Consider the following 14,485-nt stretch of genomic DNA (forward strand, 5'->3'; position numbering starts at 1 on the left):
CTCATACAAAAATATATAGAACGGACATGAAGTATTTATTGCAATAAATCCATAACAATATCGAGATACACACTTGTTCATTTTCCCTTACTTCACACCTCATTTCACTTTTCCTGTGAACCAAATTTTCACACAACTTTCTTGACAACTGAATGGAACCTTAACGTAATTCTGTGTTTTCTGTTCTTTCATTTGAATCAAGACTCTAATAGGGGTGAAATACCCCTAGACTTATTTTTAATTCATAATCTTATGGCATCCTTCATTACCAAAAAAAAAAACCCCTCACAAGATTTGGAATAAAAGCCTCAGGGAAATGAACTGCACACGTTTCACGCGCATGCAGTACGTAAAAATGGAAAGAGAACCATTGAGTTGACGGCAAAATATATTACTCTTAAAAAATTTCGAACTCTCAGAAGAGAACTATTTCTACTTCTCAGGCATTATGCATAAAATGACTGCCTGAAACTGAAATACATGGGGTGGACCTTATCAAGATACAAGAAAAAATTTCCTACAAATTAATTACACGAGGAGCTGAGATTATTCACATATGCATAAAAGGGAAACCCAAACCCCCCCCCCCCCCCCCAAAAAAAAAAAAAAAAAAAAAAATACAAGAAAAATGGTTTCACGGGGGGTGTGACACGATAGCATCCAAGGGAAATCAGGTGTCACTCCAATTATCATCGTCGCCATCATCACTCCCAACAGCCTGTCGTGCATTGAAGCTAAAAATAATGAGATGATACGCAAAATACAAAGATGACAGAGAGAAGAGAGACAAAAGTAAACAACAAAGAGAAAATTGAGGGAAACCTGGCGAATTGCGTTTGCCTTCTCCAATATTGCCGTGACTTTGACGTTGGCAACAGGTCCCGATGTAACGGTTGGCTTTTCTGACAGGGTGCGCCTTAGGTTGAATGACTGAAATAGTTCAAAAGACAAGGAAAGCATTAAAGGTGAACCAGAGAGGCGGAGATCAAAGTGATATGCTTTCTTCTAATTCAGTTACTCCATCTTCATGAATCCCAAAAAACAAACATTAATCTTCTCAGTCAGCAGCAGAAAAAATCTCAAAAGCCCCATATAATTATTTTGTTGCCGACAAGGTAGAAAATTGGTAAACTTGCCCAGTATGGAGGACACTAGGTAAAGAATTTTATCGTAGCTCGCTATAACCATCAAATAAGAAGGGAACAAGTTTCAGCATTAGTAGTGGTATTCTTGCCGAGATGCAATTGAGACGATACCACTGATGAGAACAAGGGGCTATACTCGAAAGGGCAAAATTAAAATGAATTATAAAACCAAACAGAGGAAAATTCAACAAAAAACGAACTAGGACTATGATACAAAACTAAAAAATGATCTATGCTGTATAGGAAAATATGAAGAACACATGGCTTTAGACAAAGCTCAAAACGATATGAAGAAACTATCAGAAAATTGCTTCCTATATAGTGACAACATGAATCCAGAGGTGTAATAACTAATGAGAATTAGACTCACAACGCTCAACTTGCATCACTTCTTTAGTTTTGGTGCCTACTAAGAGAAAATGATATGCATCTGCTATTTACCAAAATAAACATGTGTATCCGCCATTCTCACATTTGCAACTCTATTAAGTCCAAAAGGAGAAATTGTTTACTATGGAATTATCATTGTTGTAGTTATCACTAGTACACAGCAAAGTTTATCCTTTTCCAAACATGGACTTAACTGACACCATGTTCATTTCGATTAGATAAGCTATGAAATCAACAAATACGGGAGACTTACTTTTGTTCTAATCTGCTGCAGAAAATCTTCCTTTTCATCAATGCCCTTGCCACATCTGGCCTGATTAACTTCTTTCTGCAACTCTGGCTGCTAGATAAATAGCATAGAAGATTTATTTCATCAACTGGTTTTGTCTTAAATAGTTCCATTGATGATAGACAGGCAGTTCCCACATGTAAAGAGAATACCACAGATAGTAAAAATAAATGAAGCGAAAAAAAGTGTCAGCATAAAACAAAAGTATACCTTGCTCTTTGGTGTGAATGCTATGGTCTCATCACTACTTTGGTGCTGCATAGCTGGGTTTGGCTCAAACTGGGAAGAGATGGTAGATCCCAGAACTGTCGTTTCAAATGCATGATCAAGGGTTTCAGACACAGAATCTAGTTTATCAATGGTTACATCTGAATCACATTTCATAACCCTCCACTCCATTGGGGGTAGAGGTGGAGGTACAGGAGTAGGTTTCTCAGTAAGGTATGACTTTGGAAAATCTTTTCCATCAGAACCAATTCTCATTGCTTGCTCAAATAAAGGGTTCAGAGCATTCAAACTTGGAAGATCAAGTGCGTGACCAGATTCACATGCTTCCAAACAAGTTTCAACATTTGGACTCTTAAGTCCAGAGTCAACATGAAAACTTCCATGTCTTGTTGTATCAATCTCTGCGGAGCTTGAAACAGATTCTGCTGAGGAGATTCTTCGTAAAGCATCATAGAGCCCATTGTTGTTGGTTGGGGAAGTCTCATCAGATTCCCACTCATCAGAATTTGAATCAGAGTGCTGACTAAGACAATCATCTGACATATACGGAGACGATCTGCAAAATGTGTTATCATCGGAATCTGATCCAATTTCATGCCTTGGAGTAGCCGGCTCTGGGACTAATTGAAATGCAGGTAACAGATCTCTACTACCATCTTGATGAAAACTCCCATCAGGAAATTTCAGCTTCAGTTTTGAAGTCTCTAACCCACTTATAGGCTGAAAAGATATTTTAATGTGTTGAAGCGGTGGTGAGGAAGAAGGTGAATTAATTCTGTCGGAAAATGTTTGGTTTCGGCTCTTCTGATAAAAAACACCAGCTTTCATGGAGGATGGAGGTTCAGACTTCTCACCATGGACAAGAGAGACTTTTCTTTGAAAACCATTCGAAAGGAATCTATTACCAATTCCAAACATCTGAGATTCATTTTCACCATTCCTCCGACTAACTTCAGTAGAGGATATGGCACTAACATCTGGAGTGCCTCCATGTTCAGTCTCAGGTACCACTGCACTGGATTCTCTCAAATTACACACATGGTCATCATTTAGACGACTACTAGAATGAGAATCACCATATTTTTCATGCTTGGTGTTTAGTTCAGTAGGTAAAAATCTCCAAGGTGTCTTCTTATCAGATCCATTTTTATCATTGTGACATGATGTGGAGCTTTTAGAAGAAATCTTTTCAATGATTTCTGAATTCTGGGCCCACTTAGCTGGCTTTTCTGTGTCTAGCTCACCATTGTGAGTATTAGTCGAGGTGCCCTGAACTACAGGATTTAATACACTGGAGTCTGGAGGCTTTGATGGCTCAAGTCCTAGGAGGGACCCGTTTGTCCAAAACATGACTGACTGCACACCAGAATGTTCAGAGGGAGACTTCTGAGATTCACAAGACGCGCTTGTGTTTTGATCACTAATTGGATCCTTCAGATTGGGTTTTGTGAACCCAAATGTTGGTGAATTACTGACAACAGATTCCACGTTTGAGCTGTCAAGAATGCCACTGTTTCCACAGCCGTCCATACCGAGAGAATTGCCGGTATCATAAGATTTTACTTCCACTGGAGGTAAATCTTCCTTGGCATAACTATGTTGGTATATAGAGTTAGGTTTGCCATTACAAGCTGTGGAGCAAGATTCCAAGTTTGATGGTTGATGGTCTGAACGATGTGCTACAATCCCATCCGTTCCATCTTGTGTTTCCTCATCAATAAAAATCGAATATTTCTCTTCTCGTTTTGTTTGAAAATCTAAATCCGTTTCAGATTCAGATTCAATAGTGTTAAGAGCGTCAACAAAATTTTCAGCTTCACTTTCAATATCATCAACCCCGTTCCGATTAGAGACCGAAGTTGGTGTGTCTACGTTATCGAACTGGAAATCCATTTTGTCAACACTTCTGAAGTTAACAGCTGCCTTCTCTTCACCATCTGGGTCCAAGTTCATTGTAGGCGTCTCTGTAATATCATCAATCCCGTTCTGATTAGAGACCGAAGTTGGTGTGTCTTCATTATCGAACTGAAAATCCATTTTATCAACACTTCTGAAGTTAACAGCCCCCTTCTCTTCACCATCCAAGTTCATTGTAAGCGTTTCTGTAATTTCATCATCAGACTGGTGACCTATAGGCTCCGCTATTTCTACTATTTCTGTTTTTTCATCCCAAGTAACACAAGATGATGTAGGGCCGGTGTGCTCCTGTGATATACTGTGCGAGAAATCGTCATCTACAAATCTGCTGTTCTCGTCTACAGAAGATGAGTCAATGATGTCATCATGGTTCATCCTTGAACTAGAAAAGGATGATTCCTTGCGTTCATTTTCGTCATGTCTCATGGAGTAAGCTGGATGGAACACACATTCTATGTAGCCCGACTCAGTTCTTAAATCAAAAGAATTTGATTGGTCTCCCAAGTCAGATTTCAACGAAGCATCAAATGCAGAGACTGTTTGAGAGGGAGATGCATGCTCATCATCTTTTCGAGAAGCAAATTGCATTCTGATTGATAGGATAACAAAAATAACACATTTTACTTGAATCAGACAGAATAGTGAAAGAACTACCAGGTGAAAAGCTAGCAAAACCATTTTTTTTTTTATTCCAATGCGCACATAAATGCGTGTAATAAAGTACCTGACACATGGATCAAAAAAAAAAAAAAAGAGTACCTGACACTGTGGTTGGATAGTGATGCACCATGAGATGCTCTATTCCTCTGCCATGTTTGATTTTTCTGAACATTTTCTACATCTCATCAGTAAAAACTAAATGTAACAGCAGAGTTAAAAGCAATAATTTTGACCGAAATTAATTTTACATAAACAATCATATTTAAGAAGGAATATGTTATAAGGACCTTAATTAATCATTGAGATTTATTCAATTTCATGATCTTCTTATAAGTATATACCAGCAAGTCCACAGACCAGATCCAACAAGCAAACTCATCCAAAATATTGTTCTATATATCGAGCTTTAAAGAAGTCATTTAAGAGTATCTCCAGCAGAACTTCCAAACACAATTCCACCCTGAACACATCTCTCTCTCTCTCTCTCTCTGATATTATAGAAACACCAAAATAATATATTATATCAAATTATTTATGATTGCTTTTATCTATTTACAATCTACAAAATATCGATGACAATAATAATAATTACAAATTTGGAGATTAACTTTTGTAACTTCTGCTGGAGGCTCTAAGGTTATCAACCAAGAGTCTTAACAAGCTCCTGGTTAAAACTTCTCGCAATGGTTAAAAGTGTTTTTTTTTTTTTTGTCTTTGTTTTTGTAGACGGGCATATTCTTCATACTTTTCTACTATTTCAGACATCTTTAGAAATCATCCATATCTTCTCTTTTTGTCTCTGTTTTAGATGATTTTGAAAAGTGTATCCTCGAGAACTACCTGAAATCTTTTGATTGGTGGAAAAATGTTGAACATTTTTTCCCCAAAAGAAATTATATGATGATCCAATTAAAGAGCAACTGCCAGAAAGACAACGGATATAGGACGGGCTGTATATAACTAGACATACCTTGCTTCGACGTGCCTTCCTATTTTTTGCGTCTCTCTCGACAGTAGCTTCACCTGAGCTAGCTGATGCTCTCCGAAAGAAGGTTGGGTCTGAGTACCTCTTCAAGCAAGATCCTGGGCCACCAGTGTCAAATCTGAAAGACAAAGATGGGGTTAAAGAAACCTTTAGTCAGCTAGGATCATGATTGAAACTTCAAGAATGAACCATACTTGTCAAGCAATTGCAGCCGTGGAGGGTCACGACATTCTTCATAGGAATCCATGATACATTGTGGCAAGTCACCGACGATAAAGTGATTTTGTTCATTTTGGAGACGAGGATGCCACACAGAACCTGCAATGCAACTGCTTTCCATGACTAATTGCAAACTGGAAAAAAGTATAGTAGTAAAAGTGGAATTCTAACATTCAGGATGAACAGTTGCCTACACATCAAAAAATATATCTGTGGGTAGGCATTAGTTTAAAGTTGAACCAGTCTACATGTGTTGCTTAAGGCACCACTTTTTTAAAAAAGCATTAGTGCTAAACCTTCTACAACGAATATCATTACCGCCAAGAAAAAAAATCACAAAAGCAAAATTTATCAACCAAATGGTGGCCTCATATGGACCAAATGCAGTTATTCAACAATCTAAATGCAATTGACAATAAGATGTGCAGAACAACTTGTGGGTCACCAACTCACAATTTATAATGCGCATTTGTTCTGAGGGAAGACTTGAAGCTTTATTTTGCTTGGATGATACTTGAATTCAGTTAAAATTAATTACACTTCAATTCAATTTCATTAAATCTTTATCTTTCACTCCATTTAGTTTTTTGAAGTATTCAGAACCAGAACCATTGTAAATTATATGCATCACTGTCAGCAGTTTTGATCAATAAACCGAGATCCTAAAGCTGAACGGGCAATGCTTTATTGAAAGCATTCTGACCCAAGATTGTGATTTATTGAATGCACTATCTAGTTACATATAATCACTATGTATGTCACATCGATCCCTGTAAAGTAGTTACTAACCATGCGAACCAAAACTTCTGTTAGTTTTTTGTATCCTTGGATTTCATTTTGATCCCATGCAAGAGCTTACAACACTATATGAAGCTCTTACGAAACTCTATTCCTAAGGCATTTTGTGCACATGCTGTCATGATCTCCCTCCCCCTCCATCTTAAGTATGTTATAATAAACTGAGACCAGTTGGTGAAAAGGAATACAATACAATGTTTTAAGGAGAAAGATATTGTCACATTGATAATAAGTGGGCTTCTGTGCACATGTATGACATATATGCTTTACAATAGAAAAATCAGGGACCAGTGCTTGGCAGAGGAACAAATGCTTTCAATCTCGGAAACAAATCTTGCAAGAATTCTAGCTCAGCTAAGCTACAACTTGTTTCGTTTTCAGTTCAACAAATACATGATAAAAAAAAGCTACCAAATCCGGTACTAGTAGAGAAACTTTTTCTTTTATTTTGCTTAATAAGTAGGAAAGGAGAAACTTTATTGTCTTCTGCAAACAAGGATACGAAGTAATATTTATCATTAGGCACATACAACTATATACAAATACTACAAAGCTTGAATTGCAGATCCGCCAGCCATACCATTTGTGTACGCAAAATGCAAGTGACTCTTTTGCGCCAGTATGGCCTTCTCGAGTGGAGGAAGTGCAGATTCTATGCACTGTAAGCGAGTCATCAGCCTATGGCTTCTGGAAGATGTATATATTACTTGCTCCTGTAGGCCATGAAAAACCTCTGCCGCAAATCTACCACACACAGAAAATGCCACTTCAGCCAAATATCACGTGCCACAACTAAAACAGCTAACACAATAATTCGAAGCTATGACACTGCTGCAACAGACCACTTTCTCGAAAAGTAATGCAAATTTTGCTATTTGTATTTGTAATTAGCACAAGACAGACAGGTTGTACAACAGAAGGTAGTAAGTCATTGCCACCTTTAGTCTTATAGAGTCTGGTTTCAGTTTTTTTTTTTAAATTCTATATGTTACTGGTCAGTTTTCCAGCCAAGGGCATTCTGGTAACTGTGGGATTGGATGGATATGGATTATAGGGGTTACCCATTGGTCGTCTTGTGGGTCAAGTAATTAAATTGGTATCTTATAATCTCATACTTGGGTTTAGATTGACTTTAGAAGTTACACGTTTAGTAGTATCCTTATCTAAATTAGGAAGTCTCTGGACTATATACAAGGATGTTGTGCCTCAATAATAATTGAAATGAATATTGCACAAAAGTCAGAGCCCTACAGAACCTTTGATGATTTTGTGATGCAATCAAACCCTAGGTGTGATGACTAAGGCTTTCTAGCATTGATAGATAGACCTATCTTCTTCTATTCTTCTGGGTTTTTTTTCCCCTGGTTTTCTGCTTATAATTTAGCCCCTGTTACTGCTCACAAAATTTTATTCACAGCCCTAAACAACATTTAGTAGCACTTGAGTGTTTCCTAAATCCTAACCACAGCTTAAAACCCTACTTCTGTGTTCCCCTTACAATCCCTAAAATCCTGCAGACTACAGTCTCCCACATCATTTAAACCATATCTATGGAATTCTCATGTTATACCAATTACTGTCAATATTGTGCCACAGAACTAAGCCCAACCAAAAGGTGTAACTGGTTTGCACAACCATTCTGCATCGTGCAGTGGCACCTCTGTGAGGCTATTTCCCACATCAGGCATATCTATGAGAAGATGAGATGTATCCTACATTGTAGCCATACCCACACAATTATTCACGAGAGAGAGAGAGAGAGAGAGAGAGAGAGAGAGAGAGAGAGAGAGAGAGAGAGAGAGAGAGAGAGCCAAAGTACTGGCAGTTTAGCAGACCGAAAATGATACCAAAGCACATGGGCTTATGCCTCCAAAAACATTCCCATTGGATAACACCCAAATATCTATAAATTTGTACCGATATTGAGGTCAGGAATCAAGGATTCATAGATTATGAATGATCCTACTCTTAAAAAAAGCCTTCGAGAGAGATGGTCAAGAATAAAAAATCCCTCTCTAGGTTTCTGAACTGGGGGCGTAGAGACTTCAAAGTTACTATGCAATTGTCCCTTCTTCTGCAGAATTACTAAGCCATAATTGCATTTGAGTCATACAAAGCCTGTTCATGAGAACTATAGAAAGCTAACGTGTCATTCAATCAGTGGGCAATAGCTGCAGGACCAAAATTGGCTTATTAAACAAAAATATCATTGTCTTGGTCATAGATTGCACACTATCTCTGCCAGTGTTCTAAAAGGCGGCGGGTTGCCGCCACGATTTTCCCCTAGTCGGTTTGTTTAGGCGCTTGGGGAGGCTAGGTGGAGCTAGGTGGCGAGGCGGGCCTAGGCGGAGCTAGGTGGCCGCCTAGGGTCTGGATTCTCCAAAACAAAAAACAAAAAAAAATTAATTGCAAGGTGGCACCTAGTCGACCTAGCGTCTCTGCCCGACTAGAGTCTAACGCCTTTTAGAACACTGATCTCCGCCACCGCCTAAGTAGCACCGATGCAGACTCGCAACGTGACATGATGCAAACATGTTACAAGCCTTTTTTGTTTTTTTAAAACATGAGAACACCACATGTTGATTCCTATTTTTGTATATACATCGTATCCCATCTATCGAAATGACATCTACGAAGGTGACGAAAATTATGCGCCATAAAACTAATTAACTTAAAAAGCCGTATGTCTCCTAACCTAACATTACATCAAGGTGACATTCACATACCAATTGTATTCTGGTGAATGCAAAACAACTGTAAAATATTGTAATACACATGATGCATTCATCTTACAAAAGCTTCGAATTGTAGTTTTAGACTTTTAGTGCATAAGTTGTGTTCCGAACAATGCATAAGGTTATTACGAATAAGAGATCTACAATGTGTTTCAATTCCAAAAGAAGTGTTGCCGAAGTGTCTGGGAAGTGCCAGAAATCATGATTTTATTTTCTTTGTTAAGACACATTGAACAAGTGTCGGACACCCTCTTGGGAATGCCCGACGAGTTTCCGTGTCCAACGTGGGTGTCCAATACGAAATGCTTACTCCAAAGAAATGTCCTTGCTTCTTAGACCACGGCGAAGTGCTGAATACCATGCCACACAGTCATACTACCATTATCCCCCCATAAGTCAGCCAGTACCTGTTTCGGAACCACGATCATATCTGCTAAATTTCCAAACTGGACAACATTAGCTAGTACATTTTGACTTCTACAAATAGAACTCCTGACTAAGCTGGTAATTGAGGCTAAAAAGTCAAACTAAGAGCAACTTAGTAACTCCAGTAACACATTTTTCTTCCCCTCCAATATAGGTCGAGGAAAATTCATTCCTTCTTCTCCACTTGAACAATTCTTTCTAGTATACAGCCAAAAACCCTTTGACCAATTAAGGGCCCTATGCACACTCCAAACTAGAAGATCACCAGTCCATTGTTCTCCCCCTATCATGTGAGTTATTTGTTGATAGTTGCACTCCACCTAAAGTAGTTGACATGGGTTGTTGGACGTCTGGGACTTTCTTGCATATAAAATGGTCCAATCTGATTGTAAACTTACTTACCACCTAAAAAAGATCTACACTCTCCACTATAACACTACCTAGTGTCATAACAAACAATTGAATCTGCACCATGGCTCTGGTTGCAAATTCTCCTTTTGTAATTCGTGATGATAGAAACAATAAATCCTTGAAAACTAATCTTCTTAGGTTCTTTTCTTTTCCTTCCTTAAGTAGGACTAAATTGATGTTTCATACACCATGCCATATGACAAACTACTAATTGAGCCTTAAAATTTCCACACATGTGCACATGCATAAGAATAAGCAAGTCTAACTGCTCATATCGACATATCCCTAACTCATTGTTACTCTATTGGGTATTTTGTTATTGCAATAAAAGAACTAAACCAAACCCCCAACATAACAAAAAGCAGAAAAAACTCCACAGTTGAACTTATAGTGCCATTAATAAAGGACCTAATATACAACTACCAAATCTGGATTATTATGAAATTAAAAGGGTGAGAAAAAAACCCCAAGGGGTCAGCCTGGTGGTCTAAGATTTGGGATTTAGGGGTTCGCTCCTCTGAGGTCCCAGGTCTCAGGTTCAAAACTGAAATGCTATCAACCTTTACGGGACCAGTATGTTCTGATGGGGAGAGTCCATACGAACTTTGCTCCGGTTTAAATTAGACTCTCCGTTAGTGGACGGTGGTATTGGTCCCAAAAGGGTTGCCCTTGTCATCAAGATTTGGGATTTAGGAGTTTGCTAGGACCAGTATGGTCTTATGGGGAGAGCCATAAGAACGTTGCCCCGGCTTTAATTCGATTTGCCCCTAGTGGTATTGGGTCTCGAATTAGTCGAACTGTGAGTAAGCCGACCCAAAAACCACGAGTTATAAAAATAAAAAAATAAAAAAACAAAAAAGAAGAAGAAGAAGAAGACTGAAGGGGAGAGAGAAAGGGATTGAAAAAATTACTCAGCAAGGTCACCCAATTGACGCAAGATCCCCACAAGTCCAGAGACGGCCACGCCATCGAGAACGGCTTTCGGATCTTCTCTGTCCGCTTCTTGGTACAGCTCCGGCTGTCCCAATCCGTACTCGTTCCTCACCTGGACCCGCACCAGAGGCATCCTCTCTCTCTCTAGAAATCCCAATGCTCGCTCTCTATCTAGATTAGTTGACGAACTAGGAGAGAACCGAAAGGAGAAGTACTAGAGCTATTAATTCGCCGGAGTATATGAGGGGAAATTGAATAGAGGAATGAGCAGAGACAGAGAGAGGGAGAGAGGGGAGTAGGTGAGGGGATAGCAGCAGCTTAACTGCCGAGAGCGATATAGAGAGAGAGAATGACGAGAGAGAGAGAGAGACTGAAATGAACAGAAGCATATAAAATTAAAAGATAAATAAATATAATGTGTGCAAATATATGAGGAGGACTGATTTGGAGAGGATGCTGTATGCAGATCGAGCTAAACGAAGAAGACATTGCCAACTCTACAAGCCATTCCTGGGGAGAGAGAGAGGGAGAGGGAGAGGGAGAGGCATTCATTTCATCGTATATACTGTAAGTACTTGTTTCAGTGGGGACGCTTGTGCATTTAATTACACCCGACTATTCTCATTCTCGGTTCCGTTGAAGTCAATTTTTGAACGCTTGTGCATTTAACCTAGAAAATTGCTGATTACGAGATGTATAATGGATTTTTTAAACACATGCAATACCCAAATTTTCAATGTAGGAGCCAGTCCAGTTGATACAAACCCAAGAGTCTCGCCACTAAAGAGTGACACCATGACAGAGGGCCTGCGCCAGAGGTCAAACACTCAAACCACAACAGGTGGACAAGACTTGATTGTTTTGAATGAGGGCAAAAGTGTAATTTCACATACCAACTCACCTAGGCAATTGCTGATTAAAAAGAGACATAATGGATCTTTTAAACACACACACAATACCCAAACTCTCTATGTGGGAACCCCGTTGAAGTCAATTCATCCACACTAAGACTAGCAGATTTATAAAAAAAATTCTATCTTACGATTTGACCTCGAGATGTTGCTAAATTTTGAGTTCAAGATGTCCAAGTTTAGAGCCGATAACTTTTGTCTTTCGAGAATAAATTCTTTACACCGCCGGTGTAAACATTTGTTTCCTCCAAATCAATTGCATTGCGACACGTGTCAAAATAGTGGTCTCAATTAATAAAATATGGCGACGTGGCGCAATGCAATTAATTTGAAAGAAACAAATGTTTACACCTGCGATGTAAAGAATTTATTCTCTTGTCTTTCGAGCTACACCTGGGTTAGTTAATTACTGTGTTTGGTCTCACTGTTTGGAGATGCTTACCTTTCTGGCCGGGAATCCGTGGGTGGGTCTTCGTGGAATGACGAAATTGGCCATTGTATTTTAATATGGTGCCAGCCTGGATGCACAGTAGTTGTTCCATAGAACAAGTTTGCACTGAATTTATCTATGTTTTAAAGAATGACGTCTTTGATGAGATAATAAAAAGATGTTATTAGGAGTATAAATGAAACTGAAGAAATAATTGAATATTCAAAAAAAGAAGAAGAAATAATTGAAAAAAAAAGATATTTTCTAAAGCGAATTTTTTTTGAAATCTTTTAAGCAGCTAATAATGCCAAAACCAATATTATTCCTGTCAAAACCAAAAGTGTTCCTTCCAAAACATTAATTGTAGCTCTTTATAGAATTACTTATTTGCCCTTCTTATATCACTGATTCTTCAACATCATATTTTTTCAACAGAACTACCCCTTAAAGTTCTTCGGGACTGTTCTATCATTGTTTTGAGATTTTCAATTACTTTGGTGATTAATCTCGAAGCTTCAACGCCTGAGGTCGGCTTGCCATTCGGATTTTGCTCTATTTTAACCAATCAAATACATGTGGATTGTTTCTCAAAAAATAAATAAAAGTACATGTGGATTTAAGGGCTGGGTTGGCCTAAAAATAATTCATATTATTTTTTGTCTTTATTCAAATTATTTTCACATTTGTTAGTTTTGAGTCAGTTTATATATATATATATATATATATATATATATATAGAGAGAGAGAGAGAGAGAGAGAGAGAGAGAGAGAGAGAGAGAGAGAGAGAGAGAGATTATTGGTTCGTCTATATAAGAGGAACGTAAAAGGTAAAGACTATTATCATAATCTTTAAAAAGTTCATTAAAGATGAAAATATGTCAAAAGACTTTTTGGATTATTATTTTTTCTTTCTTTAAAAGATATATAATTCGGCTCATCATTTTTTAAAATGGAGTGCTTTTACCTTTTGGTTGGATGGATGATTTGAGGTAAATTTATTATTTTTGGGGGGCTTTGCTTTGGTCTGCGAATGCTACCTCTTCTACAGCCTTCTCAACAGGTGATGAACCAAACGCAGTGTCTGAACGTGAACAATCTGAGATTGCCTCATCCTTCGTTGCTGTCTGCGTTTTTCACTACCTTCCCCGGTCTGTACCTTTGAAAGAAGCCTTACCACTAAAAAATGGTGGGATAGTGCGAAGTTACAAACAAAAGCCAAGATGAGAGAAAAACTTTTTTGGATGATGTTTGTCGTAATTTTGATACCTCTATTTCATCAATTTTTTAAGTAGTAATGAAGGTTTCTGTTTCAAAAGATATTTGAACTTTTTGGAATTGATGTTTAATTCTGGATAATGATGTGAACTGGTATTGGATTTGGATTGAATCACCATGGTATATTTGTTTTTGTTATAGTTAGTTTTACTTTTTAATTGTATTTCAGTGGTATATGGGGCTGACGCTCCAAGGTTTTTGGCAGAGCAATTGGTCATTTGAGCTTTGAAATTAAAAGTCCGGCCAAATGATTTATAAAAGGCAGTTTAGTAAAAAAAGGCGAGGTTTTGAAAAGTCAGTGATGTAGGAGAGGGTAAATAAGTAATTCTACGAGGAGCTGTCATTAATATTTTGGCAGGAACATTTTTGGTTTTGGCAAGAATAATACTATTGGTTTTGGCATTATCAATTGCCATTTTTAATTGTAACAAAAAAGTTTGACTTCTAATGCTGATTTTTTATTGTAATAACAAAAAAGTTGAGAAAATCGAGACAAAAAAACACAATTAATTTACTATTGGGCAAAAGTTGAATTAGGCACAGACATCTTTAAGGACAAAATTTCCATGAAGATGTTACTTCAAGATACTTGAATAAGATTGTAGAGTATTCTTTCAGAAAACTCATTTAACCGAAAAATATTTGAATCTTGCTTCAACGAATTCTCCAAAACTTCGTTTTAAGAAAATTCAAGTAATTTATTTTGGGGAAATTATAGTTACCCCCCTCGAAC

At 37.9% G+C, this 14,485-nt stretch overlaps 1 protein-coding gene across 2 annotated transcripts; it reads right to left on the minus strand.

The window, feature by feature from the left end:
- Positions 1-370: 370 nt before the first annotated feature.
- Positions 371-11,704, minus strand: LOC131315563 (protein SCAR3). Of its 2 annotated transcripts, none has more exons than XM_058344697.1 (9): positions 11,115-11,704; positions 7,212-7,375; positions 5,809-5,932; positions 5,600-5,732; positions 4,729-4,793; positions 2,035-4,558; positions 1,789-1,875; positions 823-930; positions 371-718 (listed from the first exon to the last, which is right to left on the minus strand). In XM_058344697.1, exons 1-9 carry the CDS (start codon positions 11,267-11,269, stop codon positions 671-673), a joined length of 3,408 nt encoding a protein of 1,135 aa, XP_058200680.1. In that variant the 5' UTR covers positions 11,270-11,704; the 3' UTR covers positions 371-670. The 2 variants fall into 2 exon arrangements, with proteins under 2 accessions (XP_058200680.1, XP_058200679.1); XM_058344696.1 differs by having other exon boundaries at positions 1,789-1,878.
- Between the last annotated feature and the right edge of the window lie 2,781 nt (positions 11,705-14,485).

This window comes from Rhododendron vialii, chromosome 2a (assembly GCF_030253575.1).
Source record: "Rhododendron vialii isolate Sample 1 chromosome 2a, ASM3025357v1".
Taxonomy (NCBI): Eukaryota; Viridiplantae; Streptophyta; class Magnoliopsida; order Ericales; family Ericaceae; genus Rhododendron; species Rhododendron vialii.